The 14,840-nt window shown below is 35.2% G+C and overlaps 1 protein-coding gene across 2 annotated transcripts in view; it reads left to right on the forward strand.

Annotated features, from left to right (window-relative positions):
* The window catches only part of LOC138706130 (synaptotagmin-7-like), a 531,126-nt gene that overhangs the window by 393,563 nt on the left and 122,723 nt on the right, over window positions 1–14,840 (forward strand). For both annotated transcript variants that reach the window (XM_069835119.1, XM_069835118.1), the window contains one exon: window positions 11,726–11,855. In XM_069835119.1, the coding sequence (XP_069691220.1) occupies window positions 11,726–11,855 (130 nt within the window). The remainder of the gene's footprint in view (window positions 1–11,725; window positions 11,856–14,840) is intronic.

Consider the following 14,840-nt stretch of genomic DNA (forward strand, 5'->3'; position numbering starts at 1 on the left):
GATAAACTTGTTAAAATTAACTACATGAGAAGATGTTTACAACTAACACGTTGAGACAGAATACGAAATGATAAAGTTTGGACAAGAAGGGGGTCACATGTTCAATATCCAAGATACTATAAAATAAAGGACTGAAGTGGTATGGACATAATCCAACGCCTACCGGAATGTACAGAGTGTTTCTGATCTCTGATAACGAATTTGAATGACGTCATGTGCGTCAGAAATCACACTGACAGCTGAATTGCGGCAAGAGGTGACAGACCAGTAGTGGGTGATTTCATAATCAGAGTGCACGGTGTATCACAGTAGCAATGCCCAAGAAAATCGAGCCGTTTTGGAAGGGGTACATAACAACCCTTTCCGATGCCAAGTACAGTTACGTGAAAATCATAGAAGCCTGCAAAACACGTGGTTTCGTTATTTCCAAGAAAGGCATCTTGTGTGTACCTAATAAGACTGGCAAAGCTCGGATGGGATTAATTCCAGAGTGGAAAAATCAAGCAAATCCTCCCCCCCGTCACAAGTCGTCGCACCCCACAAAATGATACAAATTACAGTAATTCCATTTTCACTTAACTGTAGGGGAGAGTTGGGTAGCATCGGACATCGGGTAATATCGGACAGTGCGTTTTTTTTTCATCTACCACCAGATGGTAGTACCTGAATGACATGGTTACGTTTCTGAATGCGACATCACAGAAACGTAACCATGTCATTCAGGTGCTATAATCTGTTGGTAGATGAAAGAAACTCACTGTCCGATATTACCCGATGTCCGATACTGCTCAACTCTCCCCTACCTGGCATTGAAAAAGGTCGTAATGTACCCCTCCCAAAAAGGTTCGATTTTCTTGGGAATTTCTGCTGTGAGTCGCCGTGCACTCTATGAGATCACTCACTACTGGTCTGTCACCTCGCACCACAGTTCAGCTGTCGTGTGACTTCTGACGCACATGTCATTCAAATTCGTTATCAGTGATCGGAAACAACCCTGTAGATGGCCAAAGAAAATTATAAAATAGTCCTAAGCAAGGAAAAAGAGAAGAGGTAGACCGACTTTGGAGTGGGAAGTAAGTATACATGAACAAAGGGGCCTGGTACCTGATGATTGGAATGACCGACATCTGTGGAGGCTTAAAACGGCGAGATCCTGAGAGGGGAAATGCCGACGACGAATAAGAAGAAAAAGAAGGAATCCGTGATTTGTCAACCCTATATTACTATATACAGTATGCTTCGATGCTTGGAAAATGTTAATTCCATAGCGAAGGTTTTTTCCCTAATTTTGGAAATATGATTTATAGAGAACTGCAGAGTTAGAGGTTATCACACAGAAATCTATTATAATTAATATAACGAAGTAACACAAGTAAAAATTATGAGCAGCTTTGTAACAGAACATTTTTTTTTTGATCACTTAATTTGGGGAAGAAAATGTCTTTTTCTGATTACATGAACGGCGAAGTAAATCACACTTACATACAGATATTATAAACAAATAATTGTCCAAATCAAATATTGATATCATAAGTGACAATGTTTTAAATAGCAGTATGGGTCGAAGTTTTATTTCGTTCAGAACTGTACCTTGTTCAAAACTGTACTATCTTCACTACCGATAGGTATAGATCTAGATGGGAAAACTGCACTTAATTACTGAGGTTCATTAAGTATGCTTAGCCATTCCAATCAACTGGACAAAGGAAACCCGACTTTTGTTCAGTTCCTTGAAGTAACAACCTTGAGTGTAAAATCTCTAGTAGTTCTGAAAAATTGGGGAATATTTCGTAAGTTTGCAAAATACGAAAGGGAATCAAAATAACTGCAAAAACCTGAAATTCCGTGTCAGAAAATAAAACATATTTAGTGTAATTGTGTATAATATATTTACTTACTTACTGCCTTTTAAGGAACCCGGAGATTCATTGCCGCCCTCACATAAGCCCGCCATTGGTCCCTAACCTGAGCAAGATTAATCCAGTCTCTAGCATCATATCCTACCTCCCTCAAATCCATTTTAATATTATCTTCAATTGTGTATTATATAACGCGAATATTTTTTGTATACCTTATAAGTGTTAAGCTACCACCACTTTCAAAAATATATATAACCACGTCTCAATTTCTCACTTCGACCTTTCTTCTCCGTCTCTTTTTGAGAAGTTTTGACAGAACAGAGTGTGGTTCTAAAGTAAAAATTATTTCCAAGATCGACCGTCTGCTAACAATTGCTCTGGAATTTTTTATTCTCGTCAAACACTTTTTTCACAAGTTCCCTGAAATTATTCCAATGTCACCAATATAATCTGCTGGTGACAGCTTCTTTAATTAAAACCCATTCATCATTAGAATTTTACAGACGACCATGACGTTGTTAGATGAGAAATCTTATAGCTAAGTCGAGAAGAGGAAATAAGGCATTGACTGTAACAAAGTGACAACGCCTACATATTATATGTTTATGGCAAGTCAGACTATTACGCATTTTTAAGGTCAACTGAATTTTAATAATGTCTCTAACTTATAAAGGCAATTAAAGTTTATAAATATTAATATAATTTTATATTTTAAAGCATATCAAAGTAAAAAGCTATAAACTTAAAGTTGTATAACTTTTCCGCTCTTCTGACATTAGTATTTGGTAAAGAATTTTTTAATCTAGAAGACAAGAGTTGCAAATCTTCTAAGACCGAAAAATGAACATCACGAAGAGGATACGCACTTTCTCATTATACTTACCTTTCACGAGTTTCAAAGTATTTAACTTAATCCTGATGCAAATGATATTAACGTAAAACTTTGTATATACAACAGGCAATAATTTTCTTAATAGAGATTTTCCTTAATACTAAGATTTCTTTTCAATCAAACTAATTTGCTATCTTAACTTGTCTCTCCAAACATTCTTATCTCGTGCATATTCTTCTGATAGATTAAAATTATGTAGAGAATATTTAATATAGTGTCTCCAAGTAGTCATTGATCTTCCACATGGTCTTCTTCCTTCTATTTCCCGTCGTATATTAATTTAGGAATCTTCTCCATTCTCATTCCTTGTAAATGTCCGTACTATGGTCATCTTTTGTTCCACTATTGTAGATATATCTTCTTCCACCTCCATTATTCGTCGAATCTCTGTATTTCGTATTGTTTCTATTCTTAATTTTCTGGAAGCTCTTCTTAAAAAAATTCATTTCAATTGTCCTTAGTTGCTTGTTATGTTGAGCATTCATTGTTCAGGTTTCTACGCCGTGTAATATTATGCTATGTAGGATTAAATTTAATATCACCTGTTAGGTTTTATTTATATTATGTATTCCTACTCCAATGGATCGAGTTCAGCACACTAACCACTTTCCTTCATTACTAATTCTTTTTGCAATTTCCGTATCTGATGTCCTTCCTTTCTCTAGAATTAAACTTAAATAGCAAAATGCATTCACTTTTTTATTTTCATTCCATCAATATATAAGTCATCCAAATCTGCGTTTCTTTCGATTACTTTTAGATCCCATTTCCTATATTTCTGTGATAGTTGGTTACACATATAATTGGTATCTTCCCCGTCCTGATTTATAATAACCTGAAGAGCGAATTACAGTATGTAGATACTGTCCATATTCCCATTCTATGACATTTTCGTTTTTAACCATACTTTTATAATAGAGGTGAACAACGATCGAAAAAGCAAGACCAACAGCGCCCGCAAAGCCGAAAACCTGCACGACAATGTTCTATACGTCGCGTCGTTGACGTAAATACTGCTTGTACGTGTTTCGAGACGTCAAGATTGATTACTCCGGTAGTTCCGAACGTCAAGCAGCCTTGAATCGCCATAGTTGTTTATATCTGACTGAACTTTTATCTACTTTGGCAACTGTTATATATGTATAAACAATCAAGTAGCCTATTTGAAACATCATCTCTACCTTTCAGTGTATAATAATCCGTTCCCCAATCTTTATTTAATTACTAGGCCCTTATTAAAAGTATATATTATTTTAATGTACCGAAGTACATATGATATTTCCATGCAGATATTCTGCGTCATCATACGATGAAAGAGTAATGGAACGGAGAAAAATTCTCTCCGGCGCCGGGATTTGAACCCGGGTTTTCAGTTCTACGTGCTGATGCTCAAATCCCGGCGCCGGAGAGGTACACTGGCATATGGTCGGCCTTCGTGGGGCAGTCGGTAGAGTCTGGCCTTCTCTGCCCGAAGTTGCGGGTTCGATCTCGGCCCAGGTCGATGACATTTAAGTGTGCTTAAATGCGAAAGGCTCATGTCAGTAGATTTACCGGCATGTAAAATAACTCCTGCGAGGCAAAATTCTGGCACACCGGCGACGCTGATATAACCTCTGCAGTTGCGAGCGTCGTTAAATAAAAAACATAACTGTCATATGCTTTCTCTAAATCTATAAATACTAAATAGCATAGCATAAATACTCGTCAAAAATGACTTTCATACTCCATCGGCAAGTCTATCTTGCTATCAAAAAGAAGTGCGTTATATGGTTGTAAACATTTTTTATAAATTTCCTATGGATATAAAAAATCAGACTCAAAATCTAAGATTATTAAGAGCCAAATTAAAGAAGTAGGCTACCTAATTTCTCACGCCTTCTATTCTGTAGACGAATTTATAACATTCAACAACGCTGCAAGAATACATCTGTCTTATATTGAATATCGATATTAACCCCTTGTATTGTATTAGTATATTTGAAAACTCTTCTGTATATATTTTAACTAGATACTGTAGACTGTAACTATAATTATGACTTTTAACTAGATACTGTAGACTGTAACTATAATTATGACTTTGTAGTAGTATTAAGATTGGGCCATTGGGTGAGCGAGTGGGCTTGTACACCTCAGTCTCATTCATCCCATAATTCGGGATGCACTGTCGAGCTGACGTGCTGAAGGGACCACCACCACCACCACCACCACGATTTTGTTGACATGTTATATATTCTAGCTGTGAAGCGATGTACGAATACTATGGGAAGTAAATAAATCAGTATAATACAACGTTTATAGGTTTTTACAGCTCTTCCTAAAAGATCTTGCAACACAATATACTCAAACTAAACATTTCATATTATAGCACTCAATGTTATAATAGTTTCCCTTTACTTTACCCAACACTATCACCTTAACACCTGCACAAACACATCGGTAAATACAGATCACTTACACCAAGCACGTTTGTGTTCCCTCTAAGCCAGACATGTCAAGGACACGGGCACGGTTACGAAATACAGTACTATCAGATTGCACTTTGCAGCGTTCTGGTGTGAGGGAGAGTCGCTGCATTAGGAGAAATAGTCATAGGTGTATGTTGTACAGGAAGTAAGGTATTACAATAGTGTTTACCACAAGTTAATACTAGGTTACATATAGTCGTATTGGGATCATTTATTTATGAATTTTATGTTTCGAAAATCCTTATACTGCTTGGATTAAAATAAAATTTAAAAAAACATGCTGAAACTTTCCTTCAAGAGTGGGAAAATGGCTTTAGAAAAGGAAGATCATGTGTAGATCCATTATTTAGTATCAAACTATTGTTAGAAAAAAGAAGAGAATTTAATTTAGAAACCCATATAGCTTTTATTGATTTTGTGAAAGCTTTTGATAAAGTCCGAAGAGACCTTTTATTCGACATATTACAAGATAAAAATATTCCAAATTTTCTGTTACAAAATATAATAGAAATCTACATAGACAGCAAAATAAGTGTCAAAATAAATAACTGTATATCCGAAAGAAAATTAGTTAATAATGGAGTTCGACAAGGTTGTCCACTATCACCAACTTTATTTCATATTTATATAAATGAAATTATTTTAAAATGGAACCACATCTACACATCATGAATCAAAATAACCAGTGCTCTAACATTAAATACCTTACTCTATGCCGATGATCAAGTCATAATTTCCAATTCAGAGGATAATTTACAAAGAGGATTATATACATTAAATAAAATATTAAAAGATTTTGGGATGGAAATTTCAGCACAAAAATCAAAAGTAATGGCATTTTTAGGACAATACCCAGTCAGAAGTAAGATAATACACAATAACCAATGCCTCGAATAAGTGCAAAATTTCAATTATCTGGGTTGTGAAATATCTTATCAAAATGAAAAAGATGTGAACAAGAAAATTACCAAATTTACACATTGTAGGAATAATAAACAATACATTAAAAGCTAAATTAGTACAAAAATCTACAAGAATAAAAAAATATAATACACTAGCATTACCCTTCCTTTTATACGAAGCGAAATTCGGACATTAAAGAAAAAAGACATGAACAGAATCAAAACAATGGAAATGAAATTTTTCAGGAGGACAGCAGGATATACTCTTTTAGACCGAAAAAGGAATGAAGAAATTTTAGAACAATTAGAAGTAGAGTCAGTAGAAGAAAAAATCAGCAGATACAAATTCAATTGGCTAGATCATGTAAGAAGAATGGAAAATTCAAGAATCCCAAAAATTATGATGCAGTATAAACCTAGAGGACATCGTCGACCAGGAAGACCTTTTAGAAGACTGCTAGATGGGGTCGAAACAGGTCTACAAAGGCCTAATTCGTGAAGGATGATGATGATTATGATGTTTTGAAAATCATGTTATATAATACTTCTTTGAGGTATACGCGCCAAAAATTCTTAATAAAAATTAATTTAGTTTATAACACAAACAATATGAAATATTAGGCTACTATATTATGAATGACACTTACCCAATCATGAATAAGTGCTCAATAGGCTATTTCCTGATACCTTTTCAAATTTTTTATATATTCAAACTAAAATCTAAAATAATTCAAATCTCATTTGTTTTTACATACATATACAAACATCCGGGTTTGTCCTTAACCGTGAAAGTTTCTTTCTTCTAAATTTTTGTGATGTTCTCTAGAAATAATTCTTCCAATCTCAGTTTCACTGGAAAATATTCTCTGTCAAATGCGTCCTTCGGCTAGCTTCGTTGAGATTCATTTGTGAAAAAAAACTGTTCACATCTATATGTGCTCCCAAATATTGACATTACTAAGACTTCTGCAGAAAACTTACGAACGAGATAGAGTTAAAACAAATAAATAATAACCACAAATAAACTTTTAGAATTGTTAAAATTGTAGTGTTATAACTTCTAGTTAGATTTTTAATATTTTAGTAAAATTTTGGATTACTTATAGTTTTAAATTTTTTTTTTATAATTATTAATCATTTTCATCATATCTTCAGCGACGTCCCTATATTCATGGGAATGATAAATATCTTAATGTCGCAGTACATTAAATTTGTTACAGTTAATGTCTTTTTTTACGAATTATGCAATACATAATGTGCCTCTCTATCGTGGTTGCCGCTTGAAAACTTGAATAATCAATCTTCATTCTAAGATTGAATACCGGTAACAGCTACTGATGATTCTAGAACTAGTACTGTCCGTTACTCAGGAGAAGACGAGCGGAAATAATGTGACCTTCTTGACTATCGCTGTTGATTATTATAAACATCGCTCAGATAAGCATCCCAGTAGCCAGGTTATTACTCGTGCAGGGAACATGAGTAACAATGCGTATGGAAATTAAAGCTAAGGTGAACAGAAGGAGACTTAATGATTCCGATTACTGCAGTACAAACATTGCACGTGTTGTCATACGTTATCTGTTCACATCCCTTCCTCCTCAGTCCGCTCTCGTCTTCTCCTGAGTCACCGACAGTAGTGGGATTTGAGTGCGAGTTAAAAGTCTTCATAATTACACCTGACATTTCTAACGTAATTTAATCGCATAATGAACAAAAATAGATCAGCTTCCCATAAATAAACGTATAAATATAATTAAATCTTCCTATGACCCCAATAACATAAATTATACACGTTAAAATAAAATAATAAAACACAAGACATAAATATCCATCATCACACACAATCCCGCTACTACGCTTGTTGAATGTCCTATCCATTGACATCAGAGACTGTCGGAATTTAACAGTATTCAAAAACAAATTTATTAAGCATTTTCTCTTGCGTAGAGTGCAATGCAGTAAACTTAGTACACTAACTTATTGCAAATGTTTATAAATTGTTAGTTTTATTTCTCTTGATATTTTTACAATCAGTTACTTAGCCCATTTATAGATATTTAGTCATTCTATTTAATTACCAATATATTAGGCAGTCAATATATTGTATTAGTACTTTCTGTGCCCATTGTGATCTTATCTTACTACTTATATTTTTTATTCTCCTCTTTTTGCATTTCATCCATTTGTACTTTTTGTATATCTCATATGAACGAGAAAATATATAAATTTCAAAACCACATATTTTGTAGAAGTCATAGAAATTAGTAACTCAGGGCCGTATTCATAGACATTCTTAGAGCGGGCTTCCGGTGGATGATCGGCGAACTAACGTTTTTCGTATTCATAAACCAGAGTTAGCGATATATGATATGATATGATATGATATGATATGATATGATATGATATGATATGATATGATATGATATGATATATGATATGATATATGATATATGATATGATATGATATGATATGATATGATATGATATGATATGATATGATATGATATGATATGATATGATATGATATGATATGATATGATATGATATGATATGATATGAATCCTGTACAAGTAATCAGTCGATAGCCGGGGCTAGTTTAGCACGCTCGTAGTGTGGGCTAGCGAAATGTCTATGAATAGCAGACTCAGTTTTTAAGCCAACACCGATACATCGCCATACAAGATTAAAAGTATACATCTTGGCAAGACCTACTCTAGCCAATGGTTCTGAAGCCAGGACAATGACGAAGAGGGATATAAATAGAATAACAACTAACGAAATGAGATTCACGAGGAAAACAGCAGGATAAACAGTTTGGTGTAAAAAACGAAACGAGAATATTGTTGGAGAAATGGAAGTTAAACCCGTGATTGATGTCTTACATGAATACAGAGCTAACTGGAAGAGTCATGTAGCAATAATGCCAGAGAGCAGGCGGTCGAAAGCCGCCTTAGGTTATCGCTCCTTCGGAAGTCGAACTCCTTCTACATAGGCTAATGTTCTATAAATCACCATATCTGTTCACTCTTGGTCTTTCTCGTCTTCTTCCTTGTGTAGGCCTCAAATTCAATGCAATTTTGGGCAATCTCTCACTTCCCAACCTCCACTTATGTCCACACCATACTAATTGTTTTCTATCAATTTCTTCACTTATGTTAGTTTCCACCAAGAACTGTGAAATAATGGTTATCATTCCTACCTTGTATTTGGGAAATACTCGTATATGACAATATGTTGTATTGCACGAAATAACCAAAAGGCCTTACTGTCAATTGTGATTCAAGAACGAAATTAACGTGTTATTACATCTTTCATAATCCGTTGTGCCCTCGTCAAACACCGGTCCGATTATTCTACTCGCAATAAATTAATTGATACTTACACCAAATTATTCATGTATCCATTCAGCAATTAACAATCATTCATTCACTCGGTCATTCGACCGACTGACGGATCCACCGATCAACCCACCAACCGACCAACTATCCAATTAACAGACCAACATTCAGTATAGTAGCCATTCATTTCTCTACCTTATCCTTTCTTTCTTTCTTTTTTCTTTCTTTCTTTCTTTCTTTCTTTCTTTCTTTCTTTCTTTCTTTCTTTCTTTCTTTCTTTCTTTCGTTCTCTTTTCCTAGCAGCCAATCTGTAAGTCATTAATAGCCTATACCTTGTCTTGTTCCATCCTGAAAATTTTTACAAAATTTTCTTTGTCAACAACTTCACGCAACTACATAATAAAATTTGTTTGTCCCACAATGTGCATGTTCATTTCTTACTAACAATAATAAGTCCTCGCTTTCCGAAACCAACTATGAAAATGTTTTAATCCACATTGTACAAGTTTCCTTGAGTTCTTACTATAATTAATTTCAAGTTAAGAACAGTTCTTAACATAAATATGTACCGAAAAACCCCTCAAGTTGGATACCTCTACATTCTAGACACCCCTCTATCTCGGACATTTCCCTTTGGGACGAATAGTCTATATCTTGGACATCCATGTAACTTGTAACTTGGACCCTATGTAACTTGTAAATTAGACATATGTTGAACAGCTTCATTTTCTTATCTTTCATTTTAACGAGAGATGTTTCAGAATTTCCCTAGTTCATTTGTTCAGAATAGATGAAAACGTTCTACCTGGAGGATTAGCTTCTGCCTGTACGTACATTGTGAACAGAAGGGTTATGCGCAATAAATAGAGCTTTACGCCTTCTCTTGTAATCAATTAGGTTTTATTGTGATATTATTTCGACTGAAACGAAAATATTATTTAAAGGGATTTGGAAATTCCATGATGAAATCAGGAGGTAGTGACTTGTGATAGAATTCTTAGGTAAAAATTTTGCGGTAGTACGTATTCGCAATCTCAGTCTGAAAAATTTAATTCCGAATAAAACTGAAATTATAGTTAAATTTTCAATATGTTGCTGTCTAAACAAAAGAATAATTGATACTATAACTAATTTCATGACTAATAAATGTATTTAATTGACTCCAATTAATAATAATGAAGTACTATGTACTTACTGTATGCATAGTATGTACTGCGTGTTGTAGTATGTACAGTACAGTATGTAATGTATTTATAGTGTGTATGTTCAGTATATATGTATGTACATTTACTTGAATCCTCGTTAACAATAAAGGCTGGTTCACAATAAACCGGGAACGAAAACGACAACGAGAACGGAAATAATGTTAAAATGAATGTGTTTAATTGTGAGCCTTCACAATAGTTAATAGTTAATTGTGAATGCTCACATTTAATAGTACATTATGCAACGAGCCTATAATGGTAGTAATTAAGACGCAAGTATGTTTGTTTATGAAACGAGCGTCTTAATTACCATTATAGGCAAGTTTCATACTACTTTTTATATTTCTAACTTGAAATTATGCAAAAGTAGGTCATGTTATGTTATGTGAGTAGCGAACTGAATTGTGAGATGTGCGCAGACGCGAAAGTATTGATTTTTTCCGAGGCCGAATGTCATTGACTTTAATATAACCTGGAAATTGATTTAGAATTGAAAAACGAGATGACAAATTGAATTTATTTGAATATTATTTACAATTAACGCTAATTATTATAGTAACAGAACATAACCTTCTGCGACAGTATTGGATTTCCAGCCTCCGTGACTTTTCGCTAATTGTCTTTCGATTGCATATCCGAGAATAATCGATGCTTGCGGTTTTATAACAGTACAAAGGTGATGTGTCATTGGCTGAACACCTGAACTTTAATGAATAGGTGTACCGGTACTTTAATGAGGTGCATTAAAGGGCTACTACCAGGTGTATAATTACTACATTTCGGCATGGTCGATCATAAATACATTTATTTTAACATTATTTTAGTTCTCGTTGTTTCCGTTCTCGTTCTCGTTTCCGTTCTCGGTTTATTGTGGACCAGCCTTAACCGTTTGGTTTTGGAAAGCAGCCCAGACTAATATATGCGATGTGTCTTACGTAATTCGCGTTATGTTTTATGCCAAGCGTATCTCCAATTATAAATATGAACGTCATTTGGAGTCTAGCTAGTTTTGTTAACTTCAGCAAGAGTCGGGAAAATGAATGTGTATTGCTTTGTTTCAGAACTGCCGGGACGCCCGGGAGCAAGTCCCCCGCGGGGTCAGGGGGTGCGTCCGGCTCCGTCCCAGAGGTGAAGACGCCCACCGCAGCACAGAACAAGGCTCTGCAGAATGTCAAGGGGGAGCATCCCTCCGTAAGTACTGCAGTTCAGGTTATAGTAAAAGTATACCAAAAGCAATCTGTCGAAGCACCAACTGAGACGTGGAAAAAAATCAAAATATTACAAGTGACGTAGAAGTAACGAAGTGATAAACTTTAGATCAGCTTGGGCATAAGAGGGGAAGTGAAAGGAACGGAGAAACTATCGCTCAAGCCCTTTTCGCTTACACCGCCTTGTACAAAAACGCAGAGTAAGGCTCTGTGCATCGTTGGTGGATTTTAGGCTACCAGCAAGAGCCGAAAGTTCGTAAAAGCTATGGTGGCTCCAGATACAATCCGTCACTGACCTTCCTGCATGCTCGTACCGCACCGAAACATTACTGTCTCAGCAGGGGGAGGTGAATTGGGGAGTTAAGGGGTGGTCTGCAGTGACTCAATTGAATTATTAACTCCCAGGCTTGCTTGAGATGAAGGGAAGAGACGAGAGTTTAAATATCATCTTTTAATGTATTTCCATGGCGATATATCGTAACAACACATCGTAGTAATATAACTTAAGGACGAGTTTTGAATAATAATTTGTAAGAAGAGGGCCACACGGTGTCTCCTAACAACATTCTCAATGGAAATTAATTTTAGCTGTTGACCTCGGTAGCGTTGTCGATATAGCACTGGCCTTCTGTGCTCGAGGTTGCGGGTTCGATCCCGGCCCAGATAAATGGCCATTTAAGTGTGCTTAAATGCGAGAGGCTCATGTCTGTAGATTTACTGGAATGTAAAAGAACTCCTGCGGGACAAAATTCCGGTACACCGGCGACGCTGATATAACCTCTGCAGTTGCGAGCGTCGTTAAATAAACCATAATTTTTAATTTTAGCTACTATGAAGTAAGCAGAGGACGACGTATTTTACTGTTTTGTTCCACATAACGTGTGAATCCAGCATAGTGAGGAGATTCACAACAGGTGGAGTAAGAAAATGATCTTTTTTTTTTTCATTCCGCATCAAAATGTATTCACCCGTATCTATATAGGGATACTTAATAACATAATGTAAAGAGCTGACTGTGCCCACTTTCAAATGAGGCACAACAAAGAGACAGTATATGATTTGATTGCTCGCATATTTCGTAACAGCGTAACATAATATCTAAACTAACGAGTAGTCTAGAGCTCGGACTTTGCCATTTTTACCTATGATATTCCAGTGCACATAAGTTCACTAATTCATTCATAGTGTTTTACCCAAGGACAGGTCTTTCACTGCAAACCCAGCATAGTCTTTCCTATTTTCCGCCCTCCTCTTAGTCTTTACATATGATCCAATTAATGTCGTCTGTCATCATTACCATTTGAGATTGAAACCGGGACCATCCTGCCAGTAGCCAGTGATTTATTTTAAGATATTTTATTAGCAAGTACGAAGTTTAAATAAGTGAATCAAAATTACAATTATTATTGTCACAATGTTTTTTTTTTTTTTCAAATTCTTTCGTAAAATATATGACTTTTAGAACGGATCTCTGATCATCAAATTCTAAACCCGACTACATAGTACTACACGAATCACAAACTGTTAAATTCGAAAATGTTTCCATAAAGTATATCAATTTTAAAATCTCGTAGATACTGTTATTTCGCATTGTATAATTATAGGATAAAAATGTCGTCTCCGTAAAATATATAGTATAAAAATTAAGAAATAAATTTCAATAGCAGGACGTAATTTGAACACCGTCTCACCTCAGATCAGACGGTAGCGATAGAATCGTTGTAAGCTTTATCTGACCAGTCACTTTCAAGATGGGGATTACTTGCGCCCCTGCGTTCATGCTGGGGTGCTTTTAATGGCAGAAAGAAATAGACTAATTGGATGCTCAAGGTACATATATCATTCCCTTTTAGTCCCCCCAAAGTCACTCACTTCACATTAAAGCACAGCTGCTGTTCCTGCCTTTTTACGCTCTCACAGAATAGTGCTCTGTTCCACAAAGAGCAGCATGATAACCCCACCCATACCGGCTACTCTCTGTGTAGTGTCACTCCTCATCATGTTGAGGGCACTGTCACTCGAATACTGTAATATCGATTATATGCTTGTACTGGTACGCACGTACCAATACGTACATTACATTATGTACATTCATACGTACACATACTGTATATATGATTATTTTATACATGCATAGATACATAGACATACATACATACATACATACATACATACATACATACATACATACAATCATAGGTGAGGGGAGGGGAACCTACAAATTAGCACTTGTTTTACACAGCACGTACGGTCAGAAGACCCGTGCATTGGATTTAAGAGAAAATTCTGATAATATAATACATCTTTATGCATAATATTGCTCAATAAATCTATCTATCTATCTATCTATCTATCTATCTATCTATCTATCTATCTATCTATCTATCTATCTATCTATCTATCTATCTATCTATCTATCTATCTATCTATCTATCTATCTATCTATCTATCTATCTATCTATCTATCTATCTATCTATCTATCTATCTATCTATCTATCTATCTATCTATCTATCTATCTATCTATCTATCTATATATCCACCCTCCCCCCCCACACACACAGGGACATAACAAGACGTTTCTTTGTGTTTATCCTTGTTAAACAGCTCGTCTCCTAATCGTCGTATTTCTACAAAACTTCGTATGTTTAGGAATGTCATAAATCTTAGCATTTCATAATCTAAAGCAATTGTGTATTTCAGACAGTTTAATTATGTATTAAATGATTTCGGTTATTCTTGTAATTTTCATTCAACCATTGCTCCATGATCGCCATATCATATCATTGTCGTTTCTAAATATCCTTTTTAATGAGAAGGGATGTTAAATAAATGTTCAGTTGGACCACCTCCTTATTTGTCTCCTATTGTGTAGCAATCATCTGTTATTATCTCATTATTTTTAACCTCCGCACAGTGCAGGGTTCTGGATATCTCTCTGCGAAATTCATGAATATTTTTCTTACTTG

This window comes from Periplaneta americana, chromosome 9 (genome assembly GCF_040183065.1).
Source record: "Periplaneta americana isolate PAMFEO1 chromosome 9, P.americana_PAMFEO1_priV1, whole genome shotgun sequence".
Classification (NCBI taxonomy): domain Eukaryota; kingdom Metazoa; phylum Arthropoda; class Insecta; order Blattodea; family Blattidae; genus Periplaneta; species Periplaneta americana.